Source organism: Dendrobates tinctorius, unplaced genomic scaffold, assembly GCF_039654945.1.
Source record: "Dendrobates tinctorius isolate UK_male_01 unplaced genomic scaffold, ASM3965494v1 ptg000022l, whole genome shotgun sequence".
Classification (NCBI taxonomy): domain Eukaryota; kingdom Metazoa; phylum Chordata; class Amphibia; order Anura; family Dendrobatidae; genus Dendrobates; species Dendrobates tinctorius.
In genome coordinates, this window is record NW_027361690.1 from 44,219,337 (window position 1) to 44,246,998 (window position 27,662).

The 27,662-nt window shown below is 44.2% G+C and overlaps 1 protein-coding gene across 1 annotated transcript in view; it reads left to right on the top strand.

Moving 5' to 3' along the window:
- The first annotated feature begins 588 nt into the window (after window positions 1-588).
- ARPIN (actin related protein 2/3 complex inhibitor) overlaps window positions 589-27,662 on the top strand; it is a 56,825-nt gene continuing 29,751 nt past the window's right edge. Inside the window, exons 1-2 of the mRNA XM_073568656.1 lie at window positions 589-889; window positions 27,022-27,097. Coding sequence (XP_073424757.1) covers window positions 798-889; window positions 27,022-27,097 — 168 coding nt within the window. The 5' untranslated portion in view covers window positions 589-797. The remainder of the gene's footprint in view (window positions 890-27,021; window positions 27,098-27,662) is intronic.

Sequence of the window (27,662 nt, forward strand, 5' to 3'; positions counted from 1 at the left end):
TGTAGTCACTAGTATACATGTATACTCTGTATATTCCCTCTCCTGTAGTCACTAGTATACATGTATACTCTGTATATTCCCTCTCCTGTAGTCACTAGTATACATGTATACTCTGTATATTCCCTCTCCTGTAGTCACTAGTATACATGTATACTCTGTATATTCCCTCACCTGTAGTCACTAGTATACATGTATACTCTGTATATTCCCTCTCCTGTAGTCACTAGTATACATGTATACTCTGTATATTCCCTCTCCTGTAGTCACTAGTATACATGTATACTCTGTATATTCCCTCTCCTGTAGTCACTAGTATACATGTATACTCTGTATATTCCCTCTCCTGTAGTCACTAGTATACATGTATACTCTGTATATTCCCTCTCCTGTAGTCACTAGTATACATGTATACTCTGTATATTCCCTCTCCTGTAGTCACTAGTATACATGTATACTCTGTATATTCCCTCTCCTGTAGTCACTAGTATACATGTATACTCCCCCCTCTGATGACTGATTCTCCAGCAGCCTTCAGTCCAGGAAGGGAGGATTGTGATCAGACCGTACCATGTGCGCTCAGTAGTAGGGGAGTGATGTGGTATACACAGTATATATTATAGGAATACATGACATTCCAGCCTATATATTGTGTGTGGTGACGTAATATACACGGGGTGTACACCAGTGCTAATGTTGTGTGCATATCCGGCTTCTGTCACCTCCACCCGGGATCACGCACTGCTGCTCCGGCCTCTGCCCACAGTCTCTCTCAGTCTCTGTGCTTGTCTGCTGTCACGATGAGCAGGATCTATCACAATAGCGCCCTGCAGAATAAGCCGGTCCACGATGAGCGGGTGTCCGAGGCCTGGCAGCCGGCCGCCTATCACAGGTATGAGCGGACTAGTCGCTGCCCGGATACAGGAGCGGCCGCCGGGCGCGCTGAGGCTGATGGCCCTCAGGTGTTGTCGGACAGTGGCCGCCTCATTATCGCACTCGCGCCTCTTCTCTATGTGCCCACCTATTGTGTACGGTCTCCGCTCGGGGCCGGGTTTGTGTTTTCCAGATGTTTTCTCCTGTTCATCCTCTGTGACTTATTGAAAACTCCCAATTCTTGTCATAAATGTCCACCTGACCATAGTGTTAATGAGGCGCACGCAAGAAGTAGGCTATGTGCACGCGCTGCGGATTCGCAGGTAAAACCGCAGGTAAAGTGACCTGCGGTTTGGTCTGCGGTCTCACACCTCTACTATGGTAGAGGTGTGAAACCGCTGCGGAATACGCCCAAACAATTGACATGCTGTGGTTTGTAAACCGCAGCAAAACCGCGCGGAAAAATCCGCACCGTCAGCACAGCGTTTTTGAAACCCCATAGGGTTTCATTGTACTGTACATGGTCAGCGGAACTGCTGCGTTTCCGCAGGGGCAAAACCGCTGCGGAAACAGCAGAATCCGCACCGTGTGCACACAGCCTAAGATGCCGGACTTCATTGTGAGGCGCATGGCTCTTAATCAGTGTGGCGTCTCTTATTAGTCGTGTGCCACATCTCATTGGTGATGTGCCGCCTGTTATTGGCGCTGTGCTGCCTCTGTTGTTGGGCCGCCTCTTATCAGTGGTGTACCACCTCTTATTGGCGATGTGCCGCCTCTTGTCAGTGGTGTACCACCTCTTATTGGCGATGTGCCTGCCGCCTCATATTGGCGATGTGCCGCCTCTTATTGGCGATGTGCCGCCTCTGGTGGTGAGCCGCCTCTTATCAGTGGTGTACCGCCTCTTATTGGCGATGTGCCACCTCTTGTCAGTGGTGTACCACCTCTTATTGGCGATGTGCCTGCCGCCTCATATTGGCGATGTGCCGCCTCTTATTGGCGATGAGCCGCCTCTTATCAGTGGTGTACCACCTCTTCTTGGCGATGTGCCGCCTCATATTGGCGATGTGCTGCCTCTGGTGGTGAGCCGCCTCTTATCAGTGGTGTACCGCCTCTTATTGGCGATGTGCCGCCTCTTATCAGTGGTGTACCGCCTCTTATTGGCGATGTGCCGCCTCTTGTCAGTGGTGTACCACCTCTTATTGGCGATGTGCCTGCCGCCTCATATTGGCGAAGTGCCGCCTCTTATTGGCGATGTGCCGCCTCTGGTGGTGAGCCGCCTCTTATCAGTGGTGTACCACCTCTTCTTGGCGATGTGCCGCCTCTGGTGGTGAGCCGCCTCTTATTGGCGATGTGCCGCCTCTTATCAGTGGTGTACCGCCTCTTATTGGCGATGTGCCGCCTCTTGTCAGTGGTGTACCACCTCTTATTGGCGATGTGCCTGCCGCCTCATATTGGCGATGTGCCGCCTCTTATTGGCGATGTGCCGCCTCTGGTGGTGAGCCGCCTCTTATCAGTGGTGTACCGCCTCTTATTGGCGATGTGCCGCCTCTTGTCAGTGGTGTACCACCTCTTATTGGCGATGTGCCTGCCGCCTCATATTGGCGATGTGCCGCCTCTTATTGGCGATGTGCCGCCTCTGGTGGTGAGCCGCCTCTTATCAGTGGTGTACCACCTCTTCTTGGCGATGTGCCGCCTCATATTGGCGATGTGCCGCCTCTTATTGGCGATGTGCCGCCTCTGGTGGTGAGCCGCCTCTTATCAGTGGTGTACCACCTCCTATTGGCGATGTGCCGCCTCTTATCAGTGGTGTACCACCTCTTATTGGCGATGTGCCGCCTCTTATTGGTGGTGTACCACCTCTTATTGGTGATGTGCCTGCCGCCTCATATTGGCGATGTGCCGCCTCTGGTGGTGAGCCGCCTCTTATCAGTGGTGTACCACCTCTTATTGGTGATGTGCCGCCTCTTATTGGTGGTGTACCACCTCTTATTGGCGATGGTGCCGCCTCTTATTGGTGGTGTACCACCTCTTATTGGTGATGTGCCTGCTGCCTCATATTGGCGATGTGCCGCCTCTTATTGGTGGTGTACCACCTCTTATTGGTGATGTGCCTGCCACCTCATATTGGCGATGTGCCGCCTCTTATTGGCGATGTGCCACCTCTGGTGGTGAGCCGCCTTTTATCAGTGGTGTACCACCTCTTCTTGGCGGTGAGCCGCCTCTTATCAGTGGTGTACCACCTCTTATTGGCGATGTGCCGCCTCTTATCAGTGGTGTACCACCTCTTATTGGCGATGTGCCGCCTCTGGTGGTGAGCCGCCTCTTATCAGTGGTGTACCACCTCTTCTTGGCGATGTGCCGCCTCTTATTGGTGATGTGCCGCCTCATATTGGCGGTGTGCCACTTCATTGGCGATGTGCCGCCTCTTATTGGCGATGTGCCGCCTCTTATCGGTGGTGTACCACCTCTTATTGGCGATGTGCCGCCTCTTATTGGCGATGTGCCGCCTCTTATTGGCGATGTGCCGCCTCTTATTGGCGGTGGGCCACCTCTTGTTGGCGGTGTGGTGCCTCGCCAGGAATGCAGAATTTCGGAGGCAGGTGTAGCCCTGTCCTCGCCCCTCGCTGCTTTGTCCATTTTGATGGAGCTCTCCGAAACTGGCATGAAAATGCCAAAATCCATTTCATTGTGTTTTCCGCCAGTTTCTGCCGTATTACCTTTAATGTTTAGGTCCCCTGGAATTTTCGTGATAATTTGTCGTCACTTTAGCGAAACATGAGGCTTTTTGCGCACTTTTAAGTCCCTTTTCTTATTTCTGTTGTGGTTTTCAATGCCATTCTTCAAATTTGGATCCAGTTGGATAGAACACATTGGCTGGGCCGAGCTGCTGCAATAAACCACGTCTTCAATACTAATAATATATATTTTTTATTCCCAATGCTTTTAACCCCCCCAAATGTCAGAATTACTAGCAAAGAAATTTTTTTTTTTTTTTAAACTTAACCACTTAGATTCTAAAAAGGAGGTCTGTGACCCCTATTAAAATGTAAATAGTTTGCCGTCACAAAAATTGCACATGGACAAATATACACAGATTCCAACTCCCTGTTTAGCTTAGCTCATAAAGAGAGCAGAGTAAATCCGTTTAGAACCTTTTCACATTCACAAAGATTATGCAGCAATATTAGGCTAAGTGCACACGTAGCAGAAAATTTCTGCTTAAAAACCTGACTCCCTTCCCAGAAACCGCGTTTTTGCGCAGAAAACGCGCGTGTTTTATGCGTAAAATTCCGCGCGTTTTCTAAACGCATAGAAATAGCCAGAAACGCGGAAAAATCCGCGAAATGAATGAGCATGCTGCGTTTTTTTACCGTGATGCGGTTTTTTTCGCGGTAAAAAAACGCATTAGTATGCACAAAAAGTGCAAAATGCATAGAAATGCATGGGAAGCTTGTTTTTAGCAGTTTTATTGGAAAAACCGCTAAAAATACCGCTAAAAAAACGCTGTGTGTGACTGTGAACACAGCCTTAAGGCTCAAAATCCTATCATGGGTAATCCAAAAGAGCCAATTTTACATATTGTTCACATACATTTCACAAATATAATTTGTCAAAGGTTATAGAGAAAAGGAACAATCTCACCAATATTTTTCTGTTTTCTCCTTTAACCCCTTTACTCCCAAGGGTGCATGTTAATGCCCGAGCCAATTTTTACAATTCTGACCACTGTCCCTTTATGAGGTAGTAACTCTGGAAAGCTTCCATGGATCCCAGTGATTCTAACATTGTTTTCTCGTGACATATTGTACTTCATGTTAGTGGTAAAATTTCATTCATATAACTTGCGTTTATTTGTGAAAAAATCGGAAATTTGGCGAAAATTTCGCAATTTTCCAACTTTGAATTTTTATTCTCTTAGATCACAGAGATGTACCACTCAAAAACTTAATAAATAACATTTCCCATATGTTTACTTTACATCAGCACAATTTGGGAACCAACATTTTTTTGTTAGGAAGTTATAAGGGTTAAAAGTTGACCAGCGATTTCTCATTTTTGCAACACCATTTTATTTTTACAGACCACATCACATTTGAAGTCACTTTGAGGGGTCTATATGATAGAAAATACCCAAAAGTGACACCATTCTAAAAACTGCACCCCTCAAGGTACTCAAAACCAGATTTAAGAAGTTTATTAACCCTTCAGGTGCTTCTCAGGAATTTTTTGAATGTTTAAAAAAAAAAATTAACATTTCACTTTTTTTTTTCACAAAAAAAATTACTTAAAGTTCAATTTTTTTTATTTAACCAAGGGTAACAGGAGATATTAGACTGCAAAAGTTATTGTGCAATTTGTCCTGAGTACGCTGATACCTGATATGTGGGGGGGAACCACTGTTTCGGCGCATGGCAGAGCTCAGAAGGGAAGGGGCGCCGTTTGACTTTTTCACTGCAAAATTGGCTGGAATTCAGATCCGATGCCATGTCACGTTTGGAGAGCTCCTGATGTGCCTTAACAGTGGAAACCCCCCACAAGTGACCCCATTTTGGAAACTAGACCCCCCCAAGGAACATATCTAGATATGTGGTGAGCACTTTGAACCCCCAAGGGCTTCACAGAAGTTTATAACGTACAGACAATTAAAAAATCATATTTTTTCCACAAAAATCTTTTCACCCCCAATTTTTATTTTCCCAAGGGTAACAGGACCCCAAAAGTTAGAGCGCAATGTGTCCTGAGTACACTAATACCCCACATGTGGGGGTAAACCACTATTTGGGCGCATGGCAGAGCTCGGAAGGGAAGCAGCGCCATTTGACTTTTTTGGCTGGAATTGAGATCGGATGCCATGTCGCGTTTGGAAAGCCCCTGATGTGCCAAAACAGTGGAACCCCCCCACAAATCACACCATTTTGGAAACTAGACCCCCCTAGGAACTTATCTAGATGTGTGGTGAGAACTTTGAACCCCCAAGGGCTTCACAGAAGTTTATAACGCCCGAGTGTGAAAATAAAAAAATCATTTTTTCCACAAACATGATCTTTTAGTCCCCAATTTTGTTATTTTCCCAAGGGTAAGGCTACTTTCACACTAGCGTCGTGCAACGCACGTGCGACGGATGCGTCTTGTTTTGGCGGCCGCGACGCACACAAAAACGTTACATGTAACGTTTTTTTGTGCGTCGTCTCCGCCATTTTCGACTGCGCATGCGCGGCCGAAACTCCGCCCCCTCCTCCCCGGACATTACAATGGGGCAGCGGATGCATTGTAAAACTGCATCCGCTGCCCCCGTTTTGCACAACTTTCACAACGTGCGACGGTACGTCGCCCCGACGCAGGGCGACGGCCGTCACACAACGCTAGTGTGAAAGTAGCCTAAGAGGAGAAATTGGACCCCAAAAGTTGTTGTCCAATTTGTCCTGAGTACGCTGATATCCCACATGTGGGAGAAAGCTACTCTATGGGCACACGTCGGGCTCGGAAGGGAAGTAGTGACGTTTTGGAATGCAGACTTTGATGAAATGGTCTGCGGGTGTCATGTCGCATTTGGAGAGCCTCTGATGTACCTAACCTATAGGAACTCCCCACAAGTGACCCCATTTTGGAAACTAGACCCCCCATGGAACTTATGTAGATGTGTGTTGAGCACTTTGAACCCCCAAGTGCTTCACAGAAGTTTATAACATAGAGCCATAAAAAATAATCATATTTTTTTCCACAAAAATGATATTTTTGCCCCCAATTTTTTATTTTCCCAAGGGTATCAGGAGAAATTGGACCTGAGTAGTCCTGACAATTTGTCCTGAGTACGCTGATACCCCACATATGGGGGTAAACCACTGCTTGGGCGCATGGCAGAGCTTGGAAGGGAAGGAGCACTGTTTGACTTTTTCAACGCAGAATTGGCTGGAATTGAGATCAGATGCCATGTTGCCTTTGGAGAGCCCCTGATGTGCCCAAACAGTGGAAACCCCCCAATTCTAACACCAACCCTAACCCCAACACACCCCTAACTTTAATCTCAGCCCTAACTCTAGCCCTAGCCCTAATGGGAAAATGGAAATAAATACATTTTTTTTAATTTTATTATTTTTCCCTAACTAAGGGGGTGATAAAGGGGGGTTGATTTAATATTTATGGCGGTTTTTATGTTTGGCAGCTGTCATACGCTAAAAGACGCTTTTTATTTTAAAAATAGTTTTTGCATCACCACATTTTGAGAGCTATAATTTTTCCATATTTTGATCCACTGAGTTCTGTGAGGTCTTATTTTTTGCGGGACGCGTTGACGTTTTTATTCGTACCATTTTCAGGCACGTGACATTTTTTGATCACTTTTTATTCCGATTTTTGGGACGCAGAATGAACAAAAACCAGCATTTGATGAATTTCTTTTGGGGGGTGCGTTTACACCGTTCCGCGTATGGTAAAATTGATAAGGCGGTTTTATTCTTCGGGTCAGTACGGTTACAGCGATACCTCATTTGTCTGGTTTTTTTTAATGTTTTGGTGCTTTTATGCAATGAAAACAATTTTATATAAAAAATAATTATTTTTGTATCGCTTTATTCTGCGAGCTATAACTTTTATTTTTATGCTGACGACGCTGTGTGGTGGTTCGTTTTTTGCGGGATAAGATGACGTTTTCAGCGGTACCATGGTTATTTATATCCGTCTTTTTGATCGAGCGTTATTGCACTTTTTGTTCGGCGGTAGGATGATAAAGCATTATTTTTTGCTTATTTTTTTATTTCTATTTTTTAAGGGGTTCAGTAAAGGGGTTAACTAGTGGGACAGTGTTATAGGGCGGGTCGTTACGGACGCGGCGATACTAAAAGTGTGTACTTTTATTGTTTTTTTTATTTTCAAAAAATGAATTTATTAGGGAATATATATATTTTTTTTTAGTTAGCGATTTTTTTTTTATTTTTTATAAATTATTTTTACACTTTTTTTTTTTCTTTTACTTTATTACATTGTGCCGGGGGGGGACATCACTGTAATATGTCAGATCGCTGATCTGACAGGTTGCACAGCACTCTGTCAGATCAGCGATGTGACAGGTGCTGCTGCAGGCTTTCTCAGAGCCTGCTCTCAGCAGGCACTGAGAAAGATGTCTCCCTGCAGGCCCCCAAAGGCCCCCGTGGTCATATTGGATCCGGGGACCTGCAGGGAAGGAGGTCCCCGCAGCAGCGCTGCACATCGTACGTCTAATGTAGGAAAGGGCTTAACCATAAATCATAGCATCTGGGTTCCAGCATAAAATCCCTGTCAGTCCCTATTATGTACTGACCAAGGTACCCCAGAGCTCCCGCCCTTACAAGGGCAGACCACAGCTAACCCTGTTACTAGTCAGCCCTGGACTGACCCTATGTGCCTCCCAGGTCAGTAGGTAAAATTGGCTATTTTGGATTACCCATGATGGGATTTTGAGCCTTAATATTGCTGCATAATCTTTGTGAATGTGAAAAGGTTCTAAACGGATTTACTCTGCTCTTTTTATGAGCTAAGATATTGACTGTATATTCCTAAACAGGGAGTTGGAATCTGTGTATATTTGTATGTGCAATTTTTGTGACGGCAAACTATTTACATTTTAATAGGGGTCACAGACCTCCTTTTTAGAAACTAACAAGTAAAAGTTAAGTTTAAAAAAAAAATAAAAAAATTTGGAGTTGGAATCTATGCTTATTTGTATTAGTATACATTTTTTGCAAAAAAAGGTATCAACTAAATACCCTGTTTTTGTTATCTTTTAACTAGCACTTGCTGTCTACTGTTATATATTTTTTACAGCAGAGTATTTTTGCACGTTTGTCATACTGTGTTTCAGTCTTTGGGTGCTGTGAACACTGTCCAACCGACCTGTTCACTTTTGTGCATGTCACATGTGTTTTTAATCTACCGTATATACTCATGTATAAGCCGAGATTTTCAGCACATTTTTTTGTGCTGAAAATGCCCCCTCGGCTTATACACGAGTCATTTAGCAGAAACCAGCGGGGGAGGGGGAGTGGTGGCAGGAGCCGGTGACTGGGAAGTCATACTCACCCCTCCTGTGCCTCGCTGAATGTCCCCTGCATCCTCGTTGCCCCAGCGCTGACAGCTTCTTCCTGCCTTCAGCGGTCACATGGTACCGCTCATTAAGCTCATGAATATGGATGCCTATGGGCGTGGAAGCATATTCATGAGCTTAATGAGCGGTACCATGTGACCGCTGAAGGCAGGAAGAAGCTGTCAGCGCTGGACAATGGAGGATGCAGGGACGTTCATCGACGGCACAGTAGGGTGAGTATGAAGGGGGAGGACAAGGGCAGCACAGAGGAGGACTAGGGAAGGACAGGGGAAGCATGGAGGAGGACGGGGCTGCACAGAGGGCATTGGAAGCACGTGAGTATAATAAAAAGGTCTTCTCTTGCAGGTCAGGTTGGGGGCAGATATACAGCATTATAGAATACTGTAGATAAGCACTGAAAGGTGGTGGCCTAATCTCATATCAGTCAAACCTGGTGACAGGTTCCCTCTAATGTGTTTTATCCAATTGGAACCAATGCTTCCTGGAGGATTTATCTCCAGCCGAGGGGCAGCAGCTGTTTTTCTCTTTTTTTAGATGTTATTTTGGATCATTTTTGACCTTGATCATTCAAGAATTCAGGAACCTTATATGCCATTGTAAGGTATTTGCCACAAGATAGAAGAAGCAAAGTGGGCCAAATTCATAATTTGTATTTTAACCCCTTACCTACAAATGACGTAATATTCCGTCCATGTGACCATGGACCTAATTACCATGGACGGAATATTACGTCATCGCGATCAGCGGCGCCCACGTGGTGAGCGCCGCTGATCGCGGCCGAGTGTCAGCTAATTATCATAGCTGACACCCGGCACAATGTGTCAGGGGCGGTCACGGACCGCCCCCGACACGTTAACCCCTTGCACACCGCGATCAAACACGATCGCGGTGTACCGGGGGTTAAAGGGAAGCATCGGCAGGGAGGGGGCTCCCTCCGTGCTTCCCTGAGCCCCCCCACGGCAGCGCAATGTGCAGCGCTGCTGCGGGGGACTCCTTTCCTGCAGGTCCCCGGATCCAATATGGCGACGGGGACCTCCGGGGGCCTACAGGAAGCTGGGTTCCTCAGTGCCTGCAAAGCGCAGGCATGAGGAAGCCTGTGCAGTGCCTGTGACAGATCGCTGATCTGTCACAGTGATCTGACAGATCAGCAATCTGTCACGGGACAGTGATGTCCCCCCTGGGACATTGTAATAAAGTGAAAAAAAAATAAAAAAAGAGTGTAAAAATAATTTAAAAAAAATCGCCAAATAAATAAAAAAAAAAAAAAAAAAAAAAAAATATTCCCCAATAAATTCATTTTTTGGAAATAAAAAAAACCCAAAACAATAAAAGTACACATATTTGGTATCGCCGCATCCGTAACGACCCGCCCTATAAAACTGTCCCAATAGTTAACCCCTTAAGCGAACCCCTTAAAAAATAAAAAACGAAGCAAAAAATAATGATTTATTATCATACCGCCGAACGAAAAGTGTAATAACGCGCGATCAAAAAGACGCATATAAATATCCATGGTACCGCTGAAAACGTCATCTTGTCCCGCAAAAAACGAGCCACCATACAGCATCATCAGCGAAAAATTAAAAAAGTTATAGCTCGCAGAATAAAGTGATGCAAAAATAATTATTTTTTTATATAAAATTGTTTTCATTGCATAAAAGCGCCAAAACATAAAAAAACGACCTAAATGAGGTATCGCTGTAACCGTACTGACCTGAAGAATAAAACCGCCTTATAAATTTTACCGCACCCAGAACGGCGTAAACGCACCACCCAAAAGAAATTCATGAAACGCTGGTTTTTGTAAATTCTGTGTCCCAAAAAACGAAATAAAAAGCGATCAAAAAATATCACATGCCCGAACATGATACCAATAAAAGCGTCAACTCGTCCCGCAAAAAATAAGACCTCACATGACTCGGTGGGTCAAAATATGGAAAAATTATAGCTCTCAATATGTGGTGATGCAAAAACTATTTTTACAATAAAAAGCGTCTTTTAGCGTGCGACAGCTGTCAAACATAAAAACCGCCATAAATAGTAAATCAAACCCCCCGTTATCACCCCCTTAGTTAGGGAAAAATAATAAAATTTAAAAAATGTATTTATTTCCATTTTCCCATTAGGGTTAGGGCTAGGGTTAGGGCTAGGGTTAGGGCTAGGGTTAGGGCTAGGGTTAAGGTTAGGGGTTTCCACTATTTGCGCACATCAGGTGCTCTCCAAACGCAACATGGCATCTGATCTCAATTCCAGCCGATTCTGCGTTGAAAAAGTCAAATGGTGTTCCTTCCCTTCCAAGCTCTGCCATGCACCCAAACAGTGTTTTACCACCTCATATGGGGTATCAGCCTACTCAGGACAATTTGCAAAACAACTTTTGGGGTCCTATTTCTCCTGTTGCCCTTAGGAAAATAAAAATTTTGGGGCAAAAATATCATTTTTGTGGAAAAATTTTTTTTTGTTTTCACGCCTGGGCGTTATAAACTTCTGTGAAGCACTTGGGGGTTCAAAGTTCTCACCACACATCTAGATAAGTTCCTTGGGGGGTCTAGTTTCCAAAATGGGGTCATTTGTGGGGGGTTTCCACTGTTTTGGTACATCAGGGGCTTTCCAAATGCGACATGGTGTCTGATCTCAATTCCAGCCAAAAAAGTCAAATGGCGCTGCTTGCCTTCCGAGCTCTGCCATGTGCCCAAATAGTCATTTACACCCACATATGGGGTATCAGCGTACTCAGGACAAATTGCACAATAACTTTTAGGGTCCTGTTACCCTTGGGAAAATAAAAATTGGGGGTGAAAAGATCATTTTGTGGAAAAAATATGATTTTTTAATTGTACCGCTGTACATTATAAACTTCTGTGAAGCCCTTGTGGGTTAAAAGTTCTCACCACATATCTAGATAAGTTCCTTAGGGGGTCTAGTTTAAAAAATGGGGTCACTTGTGGGGGGTTTCCACTGTTTAGGTACATCAGGGGCTCTTCAAACGCGACATGGCGTCCGATCAGAATTCCAGCCAATTTTGCATTGAAAAAGTCAAACGGCGCTCCTTCCCTTCTGAGCTCTGCCATGCACCGAAACAGTGGTTCCCCCCCACATATCAGGTATCAGCGTGCTCAGGACAAATTGCACAATAATTTTTGCAGTCCAATTTCTCCTGTTACACTTGGTAAAATAAAAAAAATTGAACCTGAAGTAATTTTTTTTGTGAAAAAAAGTTAAATGTTAATTTTTTTTAAATATTCAAAAAATTCCTGTGACGCACCTGAAGGGTTAATAAACTCCTTGAATGTGGTTTTAAGCACCTTAAGGGGTGCAGTTTTTAGAATGATGTCACTTTTGGGTATTTTCTATCATATAGACCCCTCAAAGTGGCTTCAAATGTGATGTGGTCCATAAAAATAAAATGGTGTTGCAAAAATGAGAGATCGCTGGTCAACTTTTAACCCTTATATCTTACTAACAAATAAAAATTTTGGTTGCAAAATTGTGCTGATGTAAAGTAAACATGTGGCAAATGTTACTTATTAACTTTTTTGTGTGCCATATCTCTGTGATTTAAGGGCATAAAAATTCAAAGTTGGAAAATTGCGGAATTTTCAAAATTTTCGCCAAATTTCCGTTTTTCTCATAAATAAACGCAAGTTATATGAATGAAATTTTACCACTAACATGAAGTACAATATGTCACGAGAAAACAATGTCAGAATCACCGGGATCCACGGAAGCGTTTCAGAGTTATGACCTCATAAAGGGACAGTGGTCAGAATTGTAAAAATTGGCCCGGTAGGTAACGTGCAAACCACCCTTGGTAGTGAAGGGGTTAAGGCACTTTTCTCTTTTTTTTTGTTTTTTGGCATTTGACACTATTTTTCACCAAATTCATCAAAATGGCTCAAGTGGGTAATGAATTTTTTCGCCAAATAAAAATACTCTTTGATTTTTGTCTTTTGCCTGTCTTGCAATTGATGAATGAGGTGATGAAAAATCTGGATAACCCAAATGGAATAAAAAATGCAGGGAATATGTATAAGATAGGATTTTAAAAAGTTCACAAATTGAAAGAAGAATAAGGTGTAAATGAAAATCAGGCGAAAAAAACAAACTATGCAAAATAAGGTACATATTCAATAATGAATAGGACACAAGTGACTTAAAATAAAAGAAAAAGATGAATTGGGCCCAATGTCTCCTGTCGGCTGTTTGATGTGGAAAAATTGTCATGCAGGAGTGATTAGTAGGACACGTTTATAAAGGCTTTAGACATCTGTGGATTTCGGTTCGATATTGTACCGCAATGCATGGAGAGGCCGTGGGTCTCCCAACCCTAGCTTGAAATCCTCATAGAAAAACAAGAATTTGTCTTGCTCTGTTCGGGAGGGCTGCAGACAGTCCGTGCTTAGATTGACTGGCACAGATGTCCGAATGAACCCTTAGGCTATGTGCCCACGTTAGCGTTTTTAAACGCTCAGTAAACGGGTCTCCTTCCCAGAAAACGCGCGGGAAAAAAACGAGTTTTTTGCTGCGTTTTTTGCGGAAAAAAACAGCGTTTTTGATGCGTTTTTTTCCGCTCGTCTTCTGGGCTATAGGAAATAGCCAAAAATGCGGACCTAAGCGGAAATTAATGAACATGCCGTGTTTTTTTACCGCTAAGTGTTTCATTAGCGGTAAAAAAAACGCATCCATTGGCACAAAAAGGCCAAAATGCATTAAAATGAATGGGATGCTTCTTTTAAGCGTTTTTGATGCGGTTTGACCCCGAAAAACGCATCAAAAACGCTTAAAAAAACGCAACGTGGGCACACAGCCTTAAAGGGGTTGTCCGGGCTTTTCACATAATCTCAGTGCATATCTGGGCTGCAGAATTATGACAATAAGTAATTTACTTTCTGTCACCAGTTTGCACGGTTTTCTAGATATTCTGAACAGAACGTCCAAGGGGGGGTGTTATGGCATTGAAATGAGAAGTAACCTCCTACTGTACTCCAAACATGCCGTCTATAGCAACAACCCCATCCTCCATAGCTACAGGCCCTCCCCGTCCACATAAAGAAGCCCTCCTCACACAGTAACAAATCCTCCCCGCCGCTCCATTCCCTCCCCCACCACGCCGGTCCGTCTCATCCGGTCTTCACATTGCCAGTGAAAGCTGCAGCCGGGAAGGAGCGGGTCATGTGACAGGCTCTGTGCACGTCACTTCAGCCCGCCTGTCACATGACCCGCTCCTTCCCGGCTGCACCTTTCACTGGCAATGTGAAGACCGGATGAGACGGACCGGCGTGGTGGGGGAGGGAATGGAGCGGCGGGGAGGATTTGTTACTGTGTGAGGAGGGCTTCTTTATGTGGATTGGGAGGGCTTGTAGCTATGGAGGGTGGGGTTGTTGCTACAGACGGCATGTTTTCAGTAGAGTAGGAGGAAACGACCAGTTCTCATTTCAATGCCATAACACCCCCCCTTGGACGTTCTGTTCAGAATATCTAGATCAAGGCTCCACAGTCACAAGAAAATCATGATGTGGAATGTCACGGCACCGAAGGCTGTGGTTACACGGTGATGATCAAAAATATTTGTGCTTCTTGTCTGCGACTCGCTGTCATGTTACACTTTTATTATAGCCAAACCGCAGTCGAGTCACACACATGTACTGAAGTCTGGCCAGTGAGCCACATGCAATAGAATATCCAGCATATTTACGACACCTTGTCGCAGTGGCGACAGGTCCCAATACAATATCAAAGGAAGTCATTATCTGTAATATCGCAGTGCCGTGTGACACATGGCGCTGAGTAGCCCCAGCCTAATGATGGGCAGTGGGGATAAGTTGCAGTAACTGCGACTGGTGAAAAAAGCCAAACTCGTTGATTATTTTTTGACCACAGATTGCAAGTTGCACATGACTTACAAGCAGTGTGTGGCTGTGTCTTGTGTGTTGTGACCTGTCGATGTGTCTGCGTTGCCGTAGCCTAAAAGTCACCTAAGAATTAGCTGGGTAGGAGAGAGAGGTACGGACCTGCAGACGTTATCCAGCAAAAATCATTGTGCGTTGAGTCTCATGCAACAAATGGGTGGGTGCTCTTTCTGCTGGTAATCACAGCAAAGACAGAGAAAAGGGAAAAATGGATTTGGCACACCAGCCCATGAATATAAAATAGAAAAACTTTATTCTGGCATGTCAAACCGTATTAAATTCATTAGAAACACCTGCCGCATTTCTGGCGCATAGCTAGTGTCCTTACTCATAGGATATAAAACAGCACACATGGCATAAGCTTATATGAGACAATGAACCAATCACAAACGAATTAATTACAAAATTATGTACCAGCTGATATAGAATGAGAAAACATAAAAAAGTCAGTAAACATAGAATAGATCATTTTTCAGATTCATCCCTTTTGGATATCTAGTGTCCAACTTTAAAATTCAGAAGGCTTCCCGTGTTGTTAGAAGTTTCTGTTTGTTGCCACCTCTAATAGGATTGAGAATTTTTTCAAAGGCAAAAACAGCAAATTGTCAATGTTCACAAAGAGGGATACATCTCAAAGTGCTTGGCAGCGCCCGAGTAGGTTGTATTACCATTGTGAATGCTAGCTAAATGTTCAGCAATGCGTTTTTTTTATTTTTCGTGTTGTACACCCAATATATTTCATTTGACATGTCAAACAGCAAATACAATAAATGACATATTGAGTATTGCAGTTTATTAATGAAGTAATGTCATATAATTTGCCAGAAGATACTTCTTGCAGATGTTGTCCTCAGTGGGATTTGAAGCCAGGACCCCTGTGCTGCAAAACAACAGTACTAATCATTGCACACACAATTTGTATGCAATTAGAGACCAAATATATTCATACACTGTGTCCGCACTCTGCGATTTATGAATACATAAAGTCCACTATTGCTGCGTACGTTAAAAACGTAAGATACTGAGTTTAAGTTTTTTGTTCAAAAGCCATCCAACCATCCACTAAATATAGATGGCCCTCATCACTAAGGTCCTACCTCTCAATGTGCCAAACCAGGCCTCATCCGAGCCGGGGGAGTGAAAAGAAACCAGACAATCAGCTCGCAATTACATCTTTGTCTTTAACTCCTTCACGACCCATGACGCCTACGTAGGCGTCATGAAAAGTCGTGCCCAAACGACCTATGACGCCTACGTAGGCGTCATGCTATAAATAGCCCCCCTGCGGGTCGGGTGACCGGGGTCACTGAAAGGTCACCCGACCCGCACACAAAGGACACTCTACAGTTAATCCCTGGGGGCGTGGCTTAGCCCCCACGTGCCTACGATCGCTCTGATTGGCTGTTAAAAGTGAAACAGCCAATCAGAGCGATTTGTAATATTTCACCAATGAAATTTGGTGAAATATTACAATCCAGCCATGGCCGATGCTGCAATAGCATCGGACATGGCTGGACACCGACCCCAGACCCCCCCACACACCGACTGGCGGGGCCGATCGGCCCCCGCCACCGATGGACGGCGGCGATCGTTTGCCGCCGTCATCATCTGCTCCCCCTCCCCTGTCTATCGCTCCCTCCCACCTTCCGATCCCCCCAGGACCTCCGATCGTGCTCCCGGTGTCCCGCCGTGGCTCCCGGCGTCCGGATCATGGGCGCCGCCATCTTGCAAAATGGCGGGCGCATGCGCAGTGCGCCTGCCATTGTCCAAGATGGTGGCGCCCATGAAATTGCCGGTTGCCCGTTCATTTTTCATTTTGATCACTGTGATACACTCTCACAGTGATCAAAATGAAAAAAAAAGTAAATACACCCCCCTTTTATCACCCCCATAGCCAGGCGCAAATAATAAAATAAAAAAAATATTTTTTTTTCCATTTAGGGTTCGAACTAGGGTTAGGGTTGGAATTAGGGTTAGGGTTGGAATAAGGGTTACAGATAGGGTTAGGGTTAGAAATAGGGTTAGGGCTATAATTAGGGTTAGGGTTAAAATTAGGGTTAAAATTAGGGTTAGGGTTGGAATTAGGGTTAGGGCTAGAATTAGGGTTAGGGCTGGAATTAGGGTTAGGGTTGGAATTAGGGTTAGGGCTGGAATTAGGGTTAGGGCTGGAATTAGGGTTAGGGCTGGAATTAGGGTTAGGGGTGGGTTGGAATTAGGGTTAGGGGTGGGTTGGGATTAGGGTTAGGCTTGTAGTTAGGGTTAGAGTTGGGATTAGGGTTAGGGGTGTGTTGGCGTTAGGGCTGTGGTTAGGGTTATTATTAGGGTGGGATTAGGGTTAGGGGTGTGTTGGGGTTAGGGTTGGAGTTAGAATTGAGGGGTTTCCACTGTTTAGGCACATCACGGGGTCTCCGAGCGCGACATGGCGCCACGATTTATTCCAGCCAATTTTGCGTTCAAAATGTCAAACAGCACTCTCCATTCCGAGCCCTGACGTGTGCCCAAACAGTGGTTTACCCCCACATATGGGGTATCAGCGTACTCAGGAAAAATTGCACAACAACTTTGGGGGTCTAATTTCTCCTGTTACCCTTGGGAAAATAAAAAATTGGGGGCTAAAAAAATGATTTTTGTGAAAAAAAATGATTTTTTTTGTTTTCACGGCTCTGAGTTATAAACTTCGGTGAAGCACTTGGGGGTTCAAAGTGCTCATCAAACATCTAGATAAGTTCCTTGGGGGGTCTAGTTTCCAAAATGGGGTCACTTGTGGGGGGTTTCCACTGTTTAGGCACATCAGGGGCTCTGCAAACGTAACATGACGCCCGCAGACCATTCCATCAAGTCGGTATTTCAAAACGTCACTACTTCCCTTCCGAGCCCCGATGTGTGCCCAAACAGTGGTCCCCCCCCACATATGGGGTACCAGCGTACTCAGGACAAACTGGACAACAACTTTTGGGGTCGAATTTATCCTGTTAACCTTGTGAAAATAAAAAATAGCGGGCTAAAAAAATCATTTTTGAGGAAAAAAAATTATTTTTTATTTTCATGGCTCTGCGTTTATAAACTTCTGTGAAGCACTTGGGGGTTCAAAGTGCTCACTACACATCTAGATAAGCTCCTTGGGGGGTCTAGTTTCCAAAATGGGGTCACTTGTGGGGGGTTTCTACTGTTTAGGCACATCAGGGGCTCTGCAAACGCAACATGATGCCCGCAGAACATCCCATCAGTCTGCATTCCAAAATTGCGCTCCTTCCTTTCTGAGCTCTCCCATGCGCCCAAACAGTGGTTTCCCCTGACATATGGGGTATCGGTGTACTCAGGACAAATTACACAACAACTTTTGTGGTCCAATTTCTCCTGTTAGCCTTGTGAAAATAAAAACTAGCGGGCTAAAAAATCATTTTTGAGGAAAGAAAATTATTTTTTTATTTTCACTTTTCTGCGTCATAAACTTCTGTGAAGCACTTGTGGGTTCAAAGTCCTCACCACACATCTAGAAAAGTTCCTTGGGTGGTCTAGTTTCCAAAATGGGGTCACTTGTGGGGGAGCTCTAATGTTTAGGCACACAGGGGCTGTCCAAACACGACATGGTGTCCACTAACGATTGGAGCTAATTTTCCATTCAAAAAGTCAAATGGTGCTCCTTCCCTTCGGGACCCTGCCGTGTGCCCAAACAGTGGTTTATGAGCACATATGAGGTATCTGTGCACTCAGGAGAAATTGCCCAACAAATTTTAGGATCCATTTTATCCCATTGCCCATGTGAAAATGAAAAAACTGAGGCTAAAAGAAAATTTTTGTGAAAAAAAAGTCCTTTTTTTTTTATGGATCAATTTGTGAAGGACCTGGCGGTTCAAAGTGCTCACTATGCATCTGAATAAGTTCCTTGGAGAGTCTAGTTTCCAAAATGGGGTCACTTGTGGGGGAGCTCCAATGTTTAGGCGCACAGGGACTCTCCAAACGCGACATGGCAACCGCTAAATATTCCAGCATATTTTCCATTCAAAAAGTCAAATGGCGCTCCTTCCCTTCTGAGCCCTGCCGTGCGCCCAAACAGTGGTTTATGACCACATATGAGGTATCGGTGTACTCAGGAGAAATTGCCCAACAAATTTTAGGATCCATTTTATCCTGTTGCCTATGTGAAAATGAAAAAATTGATGCTAAAAGAAATTTTTTATTGGAAAAATTAAAATGTTCATTTTTTCCTTCCACATTGCTTTAGTTGCTGTGAAGCACCTGAAGGGTTAATAATCTTCTTGAATATAGTTTTGAGTAGCTTGAGGGGTGCAGTTTTTAGAATGGTGTCACTTTGGGGTATTTTCTGCCATATAGACCCCTCAAAGTGACTTCAAATGTGAGGTGGTCCCTAAAAAAAATGGTTTTGTAAATTTTGTTGTAAAAATGAGAAATCGCTGGTCAACTTTTAACCCTTATAACTTCCCAACAAAAAAAAATTTTGTTTCCAAAATTGTGCTGATGTAAAGTAGACATGTGGGAAATGTTATTTATTGACTATTTTGTGTCACATAACTCTCTGGTTTAATGGAATAAAAATTAAAAATGTGAAAATTGCGAAATTTTCAAAATTTTCGCCAAATTTCAATTTTTTTCATAAATAAATGAAAACATTATTGACCTAAGTTTACCACTAACATGAAGCCAAATATGTCACGAAAAAACAATCTCAGAATCGCTAGGATCCGTTGAAGCGTTCCTGAGTTATTACCTCATAAAGGGACACTGGTCAATATTGCCAAAAATGGCCAGATCATTAAGGTCAAAATAGGCTGGGTCATGAAGGGGTTAAAGATGTCAAGACTTGGTGCGGAGTCCTGAAGGGGCTGCACTCCACAATCCATATTACAAAAAAGGACCCGCACTACTTTAGTAATGTATGTATATGTCTGTATAATACATTGATGCACCTGGACATTGAAGAAGTTGTCCACTATTTCATACCCCATGATTGGCCCCCATAAATTACTAAAGCTTATACTCCCCTCCAGTGATGGCGCCTTTCCCTTGGGGTCAGCACTCTGTCACCCGGGGCTCCCGTGCTGTGGTTGTGACACGTGACAACAGCGTCCAATCAGAGCTGGCGTCACTGTCTCAGCCTCCTGTCAAATTGAACAGGAAGAGGAAGTCCGAGATCAGCTGCAGCCGGACTTCTGCTTCATGTTCGATTTGTCCGAAGATGGGAACAGTGATGCCAGCGCTGATTGGGCGCCATCGTCATGTGTTACACCACCACCTGATCCCTGAAGCTGCGAGTGCCGACACCGTCAGAACTGCGCCGACACGGGAGGTGAGTATAAGTGTTATTTGTTATGATGACTGGGTCACCGAGGAGGAAAGCAAGACCAAGCTAAGCCACAGAAAACCAGAGATGTTGGTAACTAAGCGGATTGCAGACCCCTGATCCTATCCTCACAACTAGCAGTAGCCGTGGAGCGTGCCTACGATAATCCTAGACGCCTCGACACAGCCGGAGAACTAAATAAGCCTAACGCAAGAAAGGGGAAATCTAAACTGCCCCAGAGCAGACCCCAAAGGAATAGATAGCCCCCAAACATATATTGGCGGTGAGACAAGATGAAAACACAAACACAGATAGGAAAATAGACTGAGCAAACGATGGGGCCCACACTAACTAGACAGGAAAGGAAAGACTCTGTCTGCAATCACGCAAAAAAACCCTGCAAAAAATGCCCAACACGTCTGATAGAAAAATACTGAAGTCACTAGACTTCGCCCGCTATATCAGCACTCTGGTATTGTCATGGTTAGGACATAGTTAATGTCCTGTTTTCTCAGGGTTAATTTTGCTGGCCTCCCTTTGGATCTGGGAGGGGTATTTATACTCACTCCAGACTAGGATTCCCTGTCAGCTATACTGTTATTCTGGCTGTGTGTCTGACCCCTGGTGTGCTTGTATACTGCATTGCTTGTTTGATTCCCGTGTATGACCCGGTCTGTCTCCTCACTCTGTTCTCTGTCTCACGTTTTGGTACTATTGTCTTCTCCGGTTCTGACCTCCTGGCTTGGCTATTGTTACTCCGTTACCGTTTGCCCCTATTGTACCGTCTATTGCCCGTTCTGGTTTTATGATCTATTGCTACGTCCTCACTATCTGCTCTGTCTAACCCTTTGGTACTGTCGTGCGATCTCGAGCTTAGACCCGGCTTGATCTGGTTTACGTCCCTGTCTATGCCCCTTGGTAACTTGTCCCGTAGTTACCTTTCTAGGAGTTTTCCTCAGCTCCTAGCTCTGTGGAGCTTAGGCCATGCCCGCAGCAGTCACGTGCTTCAGGTCCTGTTAGTCTGAAGCATGCATCGTCACCGCTGCTGCCCCGCTCCACAGGTATCTTTGAGCACTGTTTTTGTACTCAGGACACGCGCACTGGCTCAGTGAGCAAGTGCAGTGCGGTGTTCCTGACAGGTATATTCTGAAAGCAGAGCAAAAAGAGGCCAATCTAATATGGGACAAAAACAAACTGGCACAAGCAATAACATAAGGATGGAAATTCAGCACAGCCCCAGTCGGAGCTGGCTGAAGACACAAAACTGAAATAGACAAAACCAGATCAAATGTGAACAATAGCAAAAGAACACTTAGTTTCCAGCTCAGTCCCTGCATGCTCTGATAAGACGTCAGGAGGCAGGAAAAAATCACCAGCAGGGATAGAGGGAGTCGGCTGTCTTAAATCCAGTCAGAAACTCCAGATCTCCAGTCATCCTCCTCATTATCAGGTGGCAGGCCTCTGTTAACCCCTTCACCCCCAAGGGTGGTTTGCACGTTCATGACCGGGCCAATTTTTACAATTCTGACCACTGTACCTTTATGAGGTCATAACTCTGGAACGCTTCTATGGATCCCGGTGATTCTGTTATTAGTGGTAAAATTTCATTCAAATAACTTGCGTTTATTTGTGAAAAAAACGGAAATTTGGCAAAAATGTTGAAAATTTTGCAATTTTCCAACTTTGAATTTTTATACCCTTAAATCACAGAGATACGGCACACAAAAAACTTGATAACATTTCCCACATGTTTACTTTACATCAGCACAATTTTGGAACCAAAATTTTTTTTTGTTAGGAAGTTATAAGGGTTAAAAGTTGACCAGCGATTTCTCATTTTTACAACACCATTTTATTTTTAGGACCACATCACATTTGAAGCCACTTTGAGGGGTCTATATGATAGAAAATACCCAAAAGTGACACCATTCTAAAAACTGCACCCCTTAAGGTGCTCAAAACCACATTCAAGAAGTTTATTAACCCTTTAGGTGCGTCACAGGAATTTTTTTGAATATTTAAAAAAAATGAACATTAACTTTTTTTCACAAAAAAAATACTTCAGGTTCAATTTTTTTTATTTTACCAAGGGTAACAGGAGAAATTGGACTGCAAAAGTTATTATGCAATTTGTCCTGAGTACGCTGATACCTGATTTGTGGGGGGGAACGACTGTTTCGGCGCATGGCAGAGCTCAGAATGGAAGGAGCGCCGTTTGACTTTTTCACTGCAAAATTGGCTGGAATTCAGATCGGACGCCATGTCACGTTTTGGAGAGTCCCTGATGTACCTAAACAGTGGAAACCCCCTACAAGTGACCCCATTTTGGAAACTAGACCCCCCAAGGAACTTATCTAGATATGTGGTGAGAACTTTGAACCCACAAGGGCTTTACAGAAGTTTATAACGTACAGCGGTACAATTAAAAAATCATATTTTTTCCACAAAAATGATCTTTTCACCCCAATTTTTATTTTCCCAAGGGTAACAGGACCCTAAAAGTTATTGTGCAATTTGTCCTGAGTACGCTGATACCCCACATGTGGGGGTAAACCACTATTTGGGCGCATGGCAGAGCTCGGAAGGGAAGCAGCGCCATTTGACGTTTTTGGCTGGAATTGAGATCGGACACCATGTCGCGATTGGAAAACCCCTGATGTACCTAAACAGTGGAAACCCCCCACAAATGATACCATTTTGTAAACTAGACCCCCCAAGGAACTTATCTAGATGTGTGGTGAGCACTTTGAACCCCCCAGTGCTTCACAGAAGTTTATAACGCCCGGGCGTGAAAATAAAAAATTCGTATTTTTTCCACAAACATGATCTTTTAGTCACCATTTTTTTTTTTTCCCAAGGGTAACAGGAGAAATTGGACCCCAAAAGTTGTTGTCCAATTTGTCCTGAGTAAGCTGACACCCCATATGTGGGAGAAAACTACTGTATGGACACACGTCAGGGCTCGGAAGGGAAGTAGTGACGTTTTGGAATGCAGACATTGATGGAATGGTCTGCGGGTGTCATGTTGCCTTTGGAGAGCCCCTAATGTACCTAAACAGTGGAAACACCCACAAATGACCCCATTTTGGAAACAAGAACCCCTAAGGAACTTATCTAGATGTGTGGTGAGAACTTTGAACCCCCAAGGGCTTCACAGAAGTTTATAATGCCCGGGCATGAAAATAAAAAAAATCGTATTTTTTCCACAAACATGATCAATTAGTCCCCAATTTTTTCATTTTCCCAAGGGTAACAGGAGAAATTGGACCGCAAAAGTTGTTGTCCAATTTGTCATGAGTACGCTGACACCCATATGTGGGAGAAAACTACTGTATGGACACACGTCGGGGCTCGGAAGGGAAGCAGTGCCATTTTGGAATGCAGACTTTGATGGAATGGTCTGCGGGTGTCATGTGCGTTTGGAGAGCCCCTGATGTACCTAAACTATTGAAACTCCCCACAAGTGACCCCATTTTGGACACTAGACCCCCCCCACGGAACTTATCTAGATGTGTGGTGAGCACTTTGAACCCCCAAGTGCTTCACAGAAGTTTATAACGCTCGGACGTGAAAATAAAAAAATCATTTTTTTCCACAAAAATGATATTTTTGCCCCCAATTTTTTGTTTTCCTAAGGGTAACAGGAGAAATTGGACCCCAAAAATTGTTTTGCAATTTGTCCTGAGTAGGCTGATACCCTACATGTGGGAGTAAAACACTGTTTGGGCGCATGGCAGAGCTTGGAAGGGAAGGAGCACCATATGACTTTTTCAACTCAGAATTGGCTGGAATTGAGATCAGACGCAATGTTGCATTTGGAGATCCCCTGATGTGCCCAAACAGTGGAAACCCCCAATTCTAACTCCAACCCGAACCCCAACACACCCCTAACCCTAATCTCAGCCCTAACCCTAGCCCTAACCCTAACCCTAATGGAAAAATGGAAATAAATACATTTTTTTAATTTTATTATTTTTCCCTAACTAAGGGGGTGATAACGGGGGGTTTGATTTACTATTTATGGCGGTTTTTATTTTTGGCAGCTGTCGCACGCTTAAAGACGCTTTTTATTGTAAAAATAGTTTTTGCATCATCACATATTGAGAGCTATAATTTTTCCGTATTTTGACCCACCGAGTCATGTGAGGTCTTATTTTTTGCGGGACAAGTAGACGTTTTTATTGGTACCATTTTCGGGCACGTGACATTTTTTGATCGCTTTTTATTCCGATTTTTGGGACGCAGAATGAACAAAAACCAGCGTTTCATGAATTTCTTTTGGGGGAGTGCGTTTACACCGTTCCGCGTGCGGTACAATTGATAAAGCAGTTTTATTCTTCGGGTCAGTACGGTTACAGCGATACCTCATTTAGGTCGTTTTTTTTATGTTTTGTCGGTTTTATGCAATGAAAACTATTTTATATAAAAAATAATTATTTTTGCATCGCTTTATTCTGCGAGCTATAACTTTTTTATTTTTTCGCTGATGATGCTGTGTGGCGGCTCGTTTTTGGCGGGACAAGATGACGTTTTCAGCGGTACCATGGATATTTATATGCGTCTTTTTGATCACGCGTTATTACTAGTGTTGAGCTTTCCTATACCGCAAGTATCGGGTATCGGCCGATATTTGCCGTATCGGAATTCCGATACCGAGTACCGATACTTTTTTCGTATCGGATACCGGAATCGGAAGTCCAAAATGCAATGAGCCACTTTTGTGGCTCTGATTGGCTGCCGAAATGACGTCATCATGATGCGCCGTCAGTTCGGGCCTTCGGGGGGGCTGTGCCGACTGTCCGGGGGTCTGTGCCGGCCTGCCGGTGGTCTGTGCAGGCTTCGGGGGTCTGTGCCGGCCTGCCGGGGGGCTGTGCCGGCCTGCCGGTGGTCTGTGCAGGCTCCGGGGGTCTGTGCCGGCCTGCCGGGGGGCTGTGCCGGCCTGCCGGGGGGCTGTGCTGGCCTGCCGGTGGTCTGTGCAGGCTCCGGGGGGCTGTGCCGGCCTGCCGGGGGGCTGTGCCGGCCTGCCGGGGGGCTGTGCCGGCCTGCCGGTGGTCTGAGCAGGCTCCGGGGGGCTGTGCCGGCCTGCCGGTGGTCTGTGCAGGCTCCGGGGGTCTGTGCAGGCATCGTCCGATGGGACTACAAGTCCCTTCGGGCGATGCCTGCTACCATGACAGTGATTGACACATTAGCCAATGATGGGACAGTAGTAGTCCCATCATCCGGCTAATGTGTTGAATGTAAAAAAAAAAATAAAAAAAAAAATTACATGCTACATACATGCTACATACATGCTACATACATACTACATGTAACATACATACTACATGCAACATGCATACTACATACATGCTACATACTACATGCATGCTACATACATGCTACATGCTACATACTACATACATGCTACATACTACATACATAATACATATATACTACATGCATGCAACATACATACAACATATATACTACATGCATACTACATATATACTATATATACTACATGTAACATACATACTACATATATACTACATGCTACATACATGCAACATACATACTACATACATGCTACATACATACTACATACATAATACATATATACTACATGCATGCAACATACATACAACATATATACTACATGCATGCAACATGCATACTACATATATACTATATATACTACATGTAACATACATACTACATATATACTACATGCTACATACATGCAACATACATACTACATACATGCTACATACATACACACTACATGCTACATACATGCTACATACATACTACATACATGCTACATATATGCAACATGCATACTACATATATACTGCATATATACTACATGCATGCAACATACATATATACTACATACAATACATACATATAGACATACAGTACATATAACATAGAGTACATACTCACCGTCACTTGTCACTTTGATCCCCGAAGCCTTTGTCCCCTTGAGGAATAAATATCAAAATAAAAAAACACCAATATACTTACCCCGATCCGCTGAAGTCCACGAGGGTCCCACGTCCATCTTGCGTGGAGAACAGCAGCATCAGCTGATGCTACCGTTCTCTACCAGCTCCAGGAATATAATGACGGAAGGTAGGTATCCTTCCGCACTGTATTCCTCCACCACTTTAAAAAAAAAAAAGTCCCTAGTCTCACTTTATGCCATTGCTGCGTGACACATTGTGCCGGGTGTCAGCTGTGATAATCACATGGGCGCCGCTGATCGCGGTAGACGTACTATCCCGTCCATGGGCATAGGGGCCCGGGTCCCATGGACGGAATAGTACGTCGGATGTCAGGAAGGGGTTAATTAGATCAGCTCCATTACCTCCAGTAACCACCAGAGGGAGCCTGGAAAGAGATCTTGCGACCCCTCTGTCAATATAACCAGCTCCACTACCTTCACTAGCAACCAGAGGTAGGCCAGAAAGCTAATTCACAACAGTTATTATTTTATGGGAGCCAAACATTTTGATCAAGAAGGGGTTGTCCTAGTAGTGGATAACCATTTTTTATTTTATCCAGACATCTTTCCCAGACACATCTTTTCTAGACAAGGTTTTAATTGTAAGCGGTGTGCCTGGTTTCCCTTCTCTTGCCCAGCTTAGATGAGACCTGGCTTGGCACATGGAGTGGTGGGATATTAGCGATAGAAACCATCCATATTTGGATACACCTTGTACAAAGTGCCTTACGTTTTTGACATTGTCAGACCCTCAGTGTACAGTAGACGCTTCATGCTATTTATCTGACAATTCAGCAGGAGAACTAATTGTTCCATAATTGCAGGATGCATATCCACTGCGGATTATTGTCACACTGTATATTTTGTTTTATAGTGGACCAGGCATTCTTCTGGAAGGGGCACTAGTGGATTACTCTCGCCATGCTATCACAGACATCAATGGGAAGAAGGTGAGCAGACAGTCCATTAAATCCCCCTGACTATTTTCTACCTCTGCTACAGCAGTATGGGTGCAAGGTCATCTGAACAGGTGGTTTATTCAGTGTGTTTTGGAGAATGACATTTTGTTTGCATTTTATCTGTAGCATTGCATATAGCGATGGGGCAGGATTACACTACGAGGGTCTACCACACTCATCCAAAATGTGTATACCTAAGGACATATTTTCACATGACTCCATCCACTTATGCAGTATTAACCCAGTGTACGCTCACAGGGTACTTGATTATTTGAGACGTCCACTTTGGCATAGTTATACTCATTTATAAGCACCACAGAGAAAACTGAAAAGTTTAATTTCTACTCTAACTGTCCATTAGGGAGTCCATCAGCGGTTTTATATGGCACACCAGCATGGCGTTATCTGCATTCTCCTGGGTAGTTGGGGTTATAGGGCACATTCTAGAGTATGGGCCTCTGCTAGAAGTATCTCTGTATGGCTCTAGTGTCATACAAAGGTTTGCTCAGTGTGCAGCTGGAATAATGATAAGGACTGGAGCGAGGTCTATAGATTG